Source organism: Amblyomma americanum, chromosome 5 (assembly GCF_052857255.1).
Source record: "Amblyomma americanum isolate KBUSLIRL-KWMA chromosome 5, ASM5285725v1, whole genome shotgun sequence".
Lineage (NCBI taxonomy): Eukaryota > Metazoa > Arthropoda > Arachnida > Ixodida > Ixodidae > Amblyomma > Amblyomma americanum.
In genome coordinates this window covers 163,501,346-163,512,603 of record NC_135501.1, presented here as the reverse complement: position 1 = coordinate 163,512,603, position 11,258 = coordinate 163,501,346, and the positions used below count along the sequence as shown (strand labels likewise).

The following is an 11,258-nucleotide window of genomic DNA, read 5'->3' as shown; positions in this document are numbered from 1 at the left end:
CAAAAAATCGACGGCGAAATGCGGTTCGCAGACGCAACGTGAAGTCGACCATTGTACAAACGAGATGTACTTACAACCGATACTGCTAAAAAATATTTGTCGCCTCACCTCGTATGACTGCCTGTGTATTTTTTCGTGCTGTCTCTTTGGACTGTTAACTGAGGAGGGCATCACAAAAAATAATGCGAACAAGAGCGAGAAAAGCTGTTAGAAACAGTTGCTTAGTGTTTACTCTCTGCTGAGAAATGCGCTAAGCGCCGCAAGTACTGGAAGGACGATGACAATACTCGGTAAGGAATTATTACTGAGCTACTGTTGAGGTAGGGGGAGGGGAGAGGATTCTTGGTATTGAATGTGTAAGTGTTCGTTATATTTTATGTCAACTGAAGCTCTCAACATATTTCATGCAGACATCTAACCAGTGATCTCGGACAATGCTGCAATTTTGCTTTTTTTTAATGTATGAATCGATATCCGTCCTCTCTTCGAGTAATGTTCTTCAGAATCCCGAAAGCCTACCGTGAGGTGTGTGAAATGAACGTGGATGTTTTGTAGTACCTTAGAACCACGTTCTATATGAACTCTCCACTTTTGCATTTCGTTTCCTTCGGCGTCATGTAGTATTCAGGGTGTTACAGGGAAGACTAAGTAATTTTCAAAAATAGGATTTTTGACATAAAAATATGGCTTTTGCAACATGGTATTGCCACGCTTGGAGGACGTCAGAAAACCGGTGAATCATTTTAATTAGTACAACGGTTAACAAATTTTCAATAATTAACTTTCTAATTAAATTTGTAGCCGGTCACTATTAGCCGCCATATCAGTTTTTAGAATTTAGAAAACGTGATTACCCTCGGCGCTGTGGCCCAGCAAATTATGGCTACATCGTGCCAAAATGCATGAGCATTTGAAAAGCATGCAGGGAAAGCAACTCTTCCAGTGCAAGTAACTAGTCGAAATAGTCAAATCTTGTCGACCAACAGCGGCAAGGGTAATCGTGTTTTCGATATTCTAAATACTGGTATGGCGGGTACTAACCACTGGCTACAAATCTCTAATTTCAGCCAGGCGCCTAACTTTATTAGTTAAATAGTTAATTATTAGAAATTAGTTAACTACCCAAATAGTTCAGACGATTCACCTGTTTTCTGGCGTTCGCCAGCGGTGGCAATACCACGCCGTGAATGCCATATTTTTACCTCAAAAATCGTATTTTTCAAAATTATTTAAGTCTTCCCTGAAACACCCGGTATATCTCCGGTGTGCCGGTGCGGCCGTTATCAAAGCTATCTGCTACGCCTACATTAAGCTTAACCATGTAAGGTGCATTATGCAAAGCAATGTGAGTGCCCTGAGCAGCAAGGAAGACGTAGCGGTCATGGGCGCGGGAGGTGCTCTCATGCTGCGCTGCCACCTGTGAATACGGATCATGGTGAAGCTCCGTCTTGGATACGCTCCATATAACAGATGTCGCTGTAACTGATGTGACACTTGGACGGAGTGGTTGAAGGACGTACCTATCAGTTCTGGACAAAAGCACTTTTGAGCGGGAAACCACTCATGGACACAATTTTTTCATATAATGCAAGATTTCACTATAACAATCAATATATCCGCAGGTCACCCGAGTGCAATCTTGTGTTTTTTTCTATTCCCATTTTTGCTATCGTCAAAAGCGTTCCCCATTGGTTTTCTATGGCAGTCTTAACTGTTCGATTCGATCGCTAGAAACACTTTAAAAGAAGTATTTTGGTACACATCAGAATATTGAACCATTACCTTCAACATTTCCATCACAGTGTCTGACAATTTACCAACTTTCAAAAATTTTGCCCGAGACAGCGAGACTTGTTTGCACGACGCCTCTCCTGACTTTTTTTATTGAAAAACTGGCATTTTTTATGGTTTTCCTTGTGATGAATTCTTGCTGATGGGTAAACAGCTGACGGCCCCTCTCCCACCTCTATTAAATTCGCCCCTGATTTGGGTTGAATGTGACAGCGGAGTTGGCAGGTCTCTTCAGCAGTGCGGTATGTTTTATACTATTTGTGCTTCCAAGTGCCAAGCAGCATGTGCAACAGAATCCAGGCTGGTCCTGGCGGCAGCAGCAAATGGAGCCATTCAATTGGTGCCTAACAAATAATACACGAGTACTACGCAAAAAAAAAAATTGGCAGTGGCTTAGCTCGGCTATGCCAACGTATACGTAGCAAAAGCTAGGGCATAGCTTGGTTAGGCTTGGTAGGCGAGGAGGTGCCGTCGTGGCTGGTCACGTGGTTCGTCACGCGGCTGGTCACGTGACCAGTCACGTGGTGTGTCACGTGGTGCGGTGCGAGCACGGCGAAACTGCGAGTTCATGCCAATGTAGCTTTCGCTACAAAATATTTATATAAAATTCATGGCAAGGAACCTTGCTCCTTAACAATTTTGGATGCAGGTAGTGAATTATCACCAGGTGTTCAGCTCTTCTTTGCATCTGTCAAACACCGGATGTCTTTAAAACGGTGTGGCTTTCTTGGTTGGTTGTTTTTTTTGGGGGGGAGGGGGGAGGAAATGGCGCATTATCTGTCTCACGCATATCGGCGGACACCTGAACTGCGCCGTAAGGGAAGGGATAAAGGAGGTAGTGAAAGAATAAAGGAAGAAAGAGCTGCCGTAGTGGAGGGCTGCGGAATAATTTCGATCACCTGCGGATCTTTAACCGGCAGTGACATCGCACAGCACACGGGAGCCTTTTGCGTTTCGCCTCCATCGAAAGGCGGACGCCGCGTTTGGGTCGGTTCGTGCGCTCCCATGGAGAACCACACACAAAGTTTGCAAACACTTTGTGCAGCTTTTGCCCATTAAGATGGGAAAAGTGTAGGATCTGCATTGTACAAGACGCAAGACTTGCTGACCAAGCAAAGATTGCAGATTTTGTCCAAAATTCAGAATGACAGGTATAATCCATTAAATCCTTCTCATTTCTTTCTTACATCTTTCTTTCTTACGCATGCTTTTCATCCAAGTTTCGCACATTTGACCAGTTTAAGATCGCCGAATTCTAGAACCTCTGCAGTTGCTCTTTAATTCAGCTTTGATTATATCCGAAAAGCAGACGCCAATTAAAAGCAGATGGACAAAAAAGCAACTCCCGCGACCCGCTGTATAGTTGTATGCATAACATTTCTCGCGTTCCACGTGTGGCCTCTCGCGCAGTTAATGACTGCACTATTAGATGCCCCACTGCTGCGGAAAATATGACTCATAAGGTGGTGTCTCATATTCTCCCGCTATCCCGTATGTGATGTTTGATCCGCTATGTGAATATAAACATAGAGTAAATGGTGATCATGAACAGGAAGTTAAAATAACGGTTCCCGCTCGTTACAATCAGTGTAAAGCGTGAACAAATAGATGCAGTATCCTTCACCCATTCTGGTGCTGTATAGTTCCCGTTTCTTGCCTACGACGTGAACCATGTACCGCATTTAACGCGTGTCACATTTATCTGGCCTGCTGCTTTCGGTAGCTGACAGATAAGGCGTTGTCTGTCCACCACCCACAGATAACCCACAGCTACACTGAGCACGTTTATTGAACTAGTCCCTGTACACCAGCACAGATACCATGCCGGGAACGGAAATGAAGTCAAATTAAAGGTTCCAGTCCGAGCCACTGAGCATAACGCTTGCACAAAGGTAAGCAACACCAACGACCAATCGTGAAGCGGCGTCGGTTCCGCCTCTGGCCTGTTGCGTTGCACGTGTCACATAACATCTGCCGTATTTAACTGCCCTCTGCTGTCGGTAGAAGACAGCTAGGGTGTCGTCCCTCTTCACTCGGCCGCTGCACGCTGAGCCACGTCTTCTGATACTTGAAACGTAGAGTATCCCTGCGCAGCTCTGCGCACGTCCCTGGCAGGTCCCAAACAAATCCCAGAACTGAGGGTGTCCTGGTGGCAGGTCGTGCGATGGACCACCCCCTGGAGAAACTCGTGCCTGGCACGGTCAACGTTCCGGGAACGGTCATTGAGCTGGCTGGCCGTGTCCTGAGCAGCCCCAAGAGGTAGAGTACTGGGCGGACCTGGGCCGGCATCGCATCACACATGTATACGTGCAATCGCTGCTTCTGTGCAGGTTCCAGATCAACCTGATGACTGGCACGGGCGACATAGCCCTGCACGTCAACCCCCGCTTCGATGAGGGAGAAGTTGTTTTCAACACGTTCCACAATGGGTGCTGGGAGAGAGAGGAGCGTGTCGGGCGCCTGCCTGTGCAGCAGGAATGCAGCTTTGAGGCCACGATAACCGTCGAAGAGATGGGCTACAAGGTATATGTGTAACGGTTGTTGCTGGGCTAGTTGGATATGCATGTTAGACTTCAAGAAATAAGGCGCGACAAACCACACAAGACAAGACGGCGCCTGTATCGTCATCCTGTCTTGTCTCGTGTGTTTTGTAGCGCCGTATTTCTTGATGGTATATGTGTGCCGGCGTGGGAATCGATGGCTAAAGGGCAGGCACTGCATCTCAGTTCACAGTGGTCGTGTAGGCTAACGCTTTGCCATGTTTAGACCCTTCTGGAAAGAACAGAGCAGCCGGTTGTAGAATGTTTTCTTCTTGTATTTAGAGAGCAGCCTGGCCACTTCGTCTCTGCGATAGCGTTCCTAATATACAAACACCTCTTTACATTGCGTTGTGGCTGGATAAGCCATCTACCTGGAACACCAATGGCATATCTCGCCACTCGTTTCCCTCTCTCACAGAACACTTTCATGCCTCCAACACTTCAACTGGGCATCTATCGGAGATGGTTCATCGGACAGGCAAAAGTACTGGAGCCATGTTAAGCAGTTGTACCAAAGAGCAGTGGGCACAGTTATTAATCCATTATTATAACCATGAGGCGTAGTCTTTAAACGAGATATTGCGTTATGTGATTATTGGGCTTGAAAACAGCGTTCAAGTGGTGTTTCACATATTAGGTTCCAGTTTCGCGCGGTGCACTCACTGGCGACCTTTCCCGCATGGAGCGATCCCAAAATTAAGTCTCAGATCGATGTAACCAACAAACCTCAATAGAACTTCTCCTCACCGTGATCATCAAGGTTGAAATTTTTTTACAGTGTCTCGCGAGCGGCTTAACCTTGTTGACTTTTTTTGTATTTTTGTAAATATTGCATGAAGCTCGCTCTCGCTATCTCTCCTCTCTGTTCTCCTTGCTGTCCCCTCCCTGTACCTTTATTCCGCGTCCTTTCTGTATTTTTAAATAATAAACTCTAGTCCTTCTTCCTCCGGTAGGGTGTGCTGCTGGAAAACGGTATATCATGAACATGGTTGGTCAGGCTTTCGGCACTGCAGCACTGATGAAAAAGTTTGGCCAACAAAGGCGAGTGTGTACTTGCAGGTGGCTTTCAACAAGCATCACTTCAGCGACTTCAGCCACCGACTGCACTACTTCATGGTGGAGCGTATCAGGGCGGATGGCTGCGTCACGATTCACCGATTCGAGCAGACGCAGCCGCGGAGTTACTCGGTAAAAGCGCGCGAAAAATGAATCCGGGCTATTTAGCGAATCACCTGCATCATGCGAAGAGCCGCCGCGGTGGCTCAGTGGTTATGGCGCTCGGCTGCTGGCCCGAAAGACGCGGGTTCGATCCCGACCGTGGCGGTCGAATTTCGACGGAGGCGAAATTCTAGAGGCCCGTGTACTGTGCGATGTCAGTGCACGTTAAAGAACCCCAGGTGGTCGAAATTTCCGGAGCCCTTCACTACGGCGTCCCTCATAACCTGGGTCGCTTTGGGACGTTAAACCCCCGTGAACCGCATCATGCGAAGAGCTGCTTGACTGTTTTGCATTTGTCATGAGATCCCTGACAGGCACAGAGGAAAAACAGAAATGTAGTTCGTAGTTGCTATTGAATTAAAAAGTTTATAGAGTTTTTGTTTAAGCTGGTTTAAATATCAAATTAAAAAATACCGCACGCCAGGGGGTCATGTACATAACTTCAAAAATCATGAGTGATTCGCTGTACCGTGACTGATCATGAGAGCTGCCCTTCCTTCATCTTTCTTATGTGTTGCATAGTCTCGAAGGTGAAAACATGTGCAGCTCCTTACCGTTGCAGGACAAGTATAAAGAGCTACTAGACCACAGAAGGGCCATTTGGATCCTCATTGATGTCATGTCAAGGCGACTGGCTCACAGCCATGCACTATGTCAAAAAAAAAACTTTTTCGCAGCATAAGGACATCATCTGACTCGTAGGTTGGGCATGCGTTAGGATGTGAAATAAAAATAAATAAACATACCGTAATGGTAGGTAGCGCAGTAGGCCGAAAAGTCAAATGTGATAACCTACATGATTACAACTAGTGGAGAAGCCAGTCTGTTAGGTAATAGTCTTGAAGCGAGAAAATTAAAAAGATGGTGGAGCAGTGTCTGTCACGAAATTGCGCGCAAAAACGCCCCTCGATCGTTCCACATTTGGATCTTGCAAATTGCTTGCAAAAGATATTTCTTTTTTCCTTATTTCATCTAAGGAAATTTCTGTCAAAGTTGAAGGGACACCAGCCCCGATTTTAGCTAAAGGTTTTTCTGTTTTGCCTACACGCAATGCATGTGTGGTTGTGGAGCCTACGTATTAATGTGCACATACTTTTTGCTTCATACATACTCCAAACACACTGCCTGATAAGCTATATTAAATTCTTTCTAAGCCCTTTACATGTATTCGGGCATACGTGTCAATACCGTCAGCAGGACGCTGTGTACGCTTTTTTTAGTTGTTCAAAAGCTGTACCCTCATGTTTGGTGCAATGCGAACAATATAAATTATTAGTCAGCATCGCTTGATTCGATCTTTTCCTCCTTAATGCTATTTTAGCGACATTATTAAGTGAATGCGTATGGCATTTGTGCACAGCCAACCATGTGGATGACGCTACCATGTGAGCCACCCGTCGCGTGTAAGCCGGTGAGTAACATTATTTCACATTCCAAGGACGTCGTGGGACACCAAAACTGTTACCATGCGCAGTACTATTTGTACTATTTGCCTATTTGAACAGCTGGCACAGGACAGGGTTAATTGGAAAGACATGGGAGAGGCCTTTGTCCTGCAGTGGGCATGTAGTCAAAATGATGATGATGATGATGATGATGATGATGATGATGATGATGATGATGATGATGATGATGATGATATGTTAGTGCCGTTTTTAGGTGCACAGTCATGGTATCTTTTGCGCAGTTGCCCGGACTGGTGATACCACCATATGAGCCCACCATCGTGTGCAACCCGGTGAGTGACGTCACATTCCAAAGATGCCATCGAACACCAACACTGTTGACGAGCGCGCTGTAGTGCACCGTGCACGGTATAACGGTATAAACGCGGTATAGTGGCACAGAGTCAATGAAAGTTAATTTGTTAGCAGTGTGGAACGGAACAGGGTAGGGTACGAACTGGGCAGATTGATAGGGCTGAGCTCATTCTAACGTAACCAGTTTTAGTGGGAGCAACTAACGCAATGGTTGGGTACGTAACACTGGAACAGGCACGCTAACCCTTCCAGGAGCTACATGCATATAGTGCACAGCTATGTACTTTCCGAATCTGCAACTCTGCTGGGCGCGTGCGACTGCTAGCATTTACTTCTTTGTTTCATTTAGCGCTTCAATTTGGTACTGTGATGTTTTTTCGCGCTTCATAGTGGACGCGAAAAGTAGTATTTCGCAAAATAATGAGCTTGGTGTATAGTACTGCGACATACTCGTGTAAACAGATTGTGTCACTCATAACATCGTTTTTTTTTTGCTGCATTTCTGGCCTTATGCGCATAATCAGTATGAAAAATTTATGATTCTCTGATGCCCCGAGAACGGATTTTACAAACTCTCGCATTTCCATTGCGCAGTTTTTAATTACTGCGACATTTTGTAGGAACTGTTGTGCATATGTCCGTGAACAAATAACTGACGGTGTTTTGCGCTGCAAACGTGACTAATAATTTACTTTTGTGGGGCCTACATAGACAGTATTGGCAAAAAAAAAGACTTTTCTTAAGAGAAATGACGCGAAGCGCCTAAAAGGATTGAAGGTCCTAGAAATATCTTTCACCTCACAATGGGGGACATGATTGAAAAAGGGGGCTGCAGGGCTCGCTTCTGACAGGTCGCTCCGCTTTTATAATAATCTTCCTTAAGAGAAGTGAGGTAGTCCTCTCCCACGATTTCACGCGAAAACACTGGCGTAATGCAGTTCACTTCTCTAGAGGGCATCGTTCTCTCCCACCCTCCTCCCCTTTGTACAGCCCACACCGTTCCTGTATATGCTGCCCGGTGGCCGCCTGCAGCCAGGCCTCACCGTGCAACTCAGTGGACGGCCACTCTGCGATGCGAAGTCGTGAGTTTTTCTTCTCTTTAAGGTGGCAGGCACAAGTTCGCTCTCTGCCTGTGGAAGTTTTCCTGCCCGCATGAACACGTCTCTAAGTTTAATACCTTTAATTCAGTGCCAAGGACGGAGCCGTGAAGAAAATTACACCAAACCTCGTGCTGATTGCATCATGTTTGTTTCGTATTGTGTTACAGAGATTTTGCACGGAGGTTGTTTACGGAGCTTAGTAAACAGCCCTCTTAGTAGGCCCATTTGCAAAGCTCAGTAAAATCGCACATTCACTATAGGTCAGTTGTGCAAGAGTCCTCCTCTTGTAACGCCCTTAAAATGCCATATCGGCGCCTCGGTGGCTATGGCATACGACTGCTGAGCCCAAGGTTGCGGGGTCGAGTTTCGATTAAGGAGAAATTCAAAGTCAGCTATGTGATGTGCGATGTCAGTGCACGTTAAAGAAGCCCAGGGTGTTGAATTAATCCGAAGCCCTCTACTACGTCATCTTTCATAGAGATATCAATTCTTGGTTCGGTTTTACACTTTGATTCGGTTTTACAACTGCATTGGAAACATTCGAGGCTGAGTGCATAGAAATACTGATGTTGGGAAAATATGTCAGCCATATAACTTCTTGACTAATTCCTCACCAGAAGTGAGTTTTCCTTTGTGGAAATCTACCTAGGGCTGGAGTGAACCTTCATTTCTGCCGTCAAACTCGCACTCACAAAGCTGAGCAGCAGTCTTAGGATGCTGTCTGGCTGTGTCTGTGTGGGAGGCAAATTCTCTTCGTGCAAGAGATACCCTTACGGTGGGATACTGTAACTAACGAAGTTATCGGGGCGCAGGTTCTTCGTCAGCTTCCAGTGTGGGGGTCCGGGCTCGGACAGCGCATTCCACTTCAGCCCGCGTTTCCATGTAAAGGCTGTGGTGTGTAACAGCTTCCAGAATGGTGGCTGGGGCACCGAAGAGCGGCAGTGCCACAGTTGCTTCCCCTTTGCCCCGGGTGTCCACTTTGACCTGCTCATTCGGGTACTTAAACGTCACCTCCGCCGGTTCTGTTTCGAAAATCCTATCCCAAGACGCCAGCTTCTTGTCTTTACTCCATTTAATTGATCGTGTCCAGCATCCTGGGACAAAAATTTTGAATACTGAAAAATTTTAAGATACTATTAGGAAAGTACTGAAGGTGATCGTCCTTTCTTCTGACGTGTAAAAAATCGATCGCATCGAGCAGTTAAGACTGGCATAAAAAACCAAAAGGGAACGCTTTTGACGAGAGCAGAAACGTTAATAGCAAAACAATATTCAATACTGCCGTCGGGTCATAGGCGGATCATACCCAGCAACTCTGGACAAAGGCATTTTTCGATGGGAAACCATTTATGAGCGAAATTTGTTCATATAATGTAAGATTTCACTATAACAATCAATGTATTAACACTCTTGTCTGGGCGAGTTGGTTCATTTCTAACAAATAATGCACTTGCACAAAGAACACAGGACACAGGACACATGTGTTACTTTGTTGTGTCCTGTGTTCTTTGCGCAAGTGTATTATTTGTTAGAATCAATGTATGTACAGATCACTCGACGCAGTCTCGCATTTCTTGTTTTCGAATCACGTTTTTGCTCTCGTCAAAAGCGTTGCCCATTGGTTGTCTATGGCAGTTCTTTTGTCCAGAATTCTTGAGTATGTGTAAGGCAGGTTTTTTTTTCTTTGGATTTCCTGATGTAAACATTTATCCGCTTTATACTTTTTTCAGTTCGTTCATACATCGTTGTATTGGAGGAAAAAAGAGCTTAACTTCAAGCTTTCTTTTTTTTTATTAAGATATGCTTCTTATAATCGATTCGGTATTTGAAAAGTGTGAGCATTGGCACAATAACAGTTAACTATAGCCTTAAGAGAGAATCATTCCAGAAATAGTTCGCATTTTAAAGGTAAAAGCGCACGTTATAATGCTTGCACCGCATGTCTGACTGGGGACACACTGTAGTGCAGTAGAACCCTGTTAATTCGAAGTATTTCAAACTGCGTAAAATATTGCAACGGAGCAGTTTTTTTATCATAAAAACAAAAATGGGATTCGATGGCATGAACCGCCTTTAAATCGCGCCCATTATAGTATTTCGGGGACCACAACAAATCGTGTGCATCAATTTGGAGCCGCCATCGCCTCGTTCAAGAAAGCTACACTCAAGACATGGCGCAAGTTTCTCGGGAGTGTTTTTTTTTTCCTCCACAAGGTGCCTTTGCTTTGTGATTACTTGCTTTTCATCAGCAAATAATCAGCTCGGCACATGTTTGCTGATCTTGGGAATTTCACGCCGTGCAGTAGAGCGGCCCCTCTTCCCGTCGTTTCAGGTGCTGGACTGCGGTTTCGTCGTGAGTGTCAACGGGAACCACTGCCTACAATTCCAGCACCGGCTGCATCCACTGCATCGCGTCAGCCACTTGCTCGTGGAGGGCGATGTGTTGCTGGCATCTTGCAAGTTCCAGCACTGCAAGTAGTGAACAGCTACTGCGCAGAAAACGCTCCCAAGTAAAGCTCTCGCAAGAAGCCCCTTGGTTACCCTGTTATATATACTGGAATAAAGACATTGTTGTGAGCTACAATGGAGACAGCACAAAGGTTGAGGTCCTTATGCCACCTCCAACTTCTTTTTGGGTATATTGGATCGATAACGACGTGAACGGCTTAAAAACTGATGCAAACAGTATTGAGAACATAAGTTAAAATGTGGCTACATGTGACCAGATATTGGCGTCCTCACACTCATCTGAAGGCTTACTTACCGGATGAGATGAGGGAGGATCAGCTCATAAAAATTGCATCTATTAGTGAGGTCCACAGTGCGAGATAATGTTGGTGTGTTTATGC

At 45.5% G+C, this 11,258-nt stretch overlaps 1 protein-coding gene across 1 annotated transcript; it reads left to right on the top strand.

Moving 5' to 3' along the window:
* The first annotated feature begins 3,934 nt into the window (after positions 1-3,934).
* LOC144134303 (galectin-9-like) lies at positions 3,935-10,976 on the top strand. The gene is made up of 8 exons (XM_077667245.1): positions 3,935-4,050; positions 4,122-4,314; positions 5,391-5,519; positions 6,910-6,960; positions 7,237-7,287; positions 8,261-8,391; positions 9,222-9,405; positions 10,742-10,976. The coding sequence occupies exons 1-8, from the start codon at positions 3,956-3,958 to the stop codon at positions 10,886-10,888; spliced, it is 981 nt and encodes a 326-aa protein (XP_077523371.1). The 5' UTR covers positions 3,935-3,955; the 3' UTR covers positions 10,889-10,976.
* The last annotated feature ends 282 nt before the right edge of the window (positions 10,977-11,258 follow it).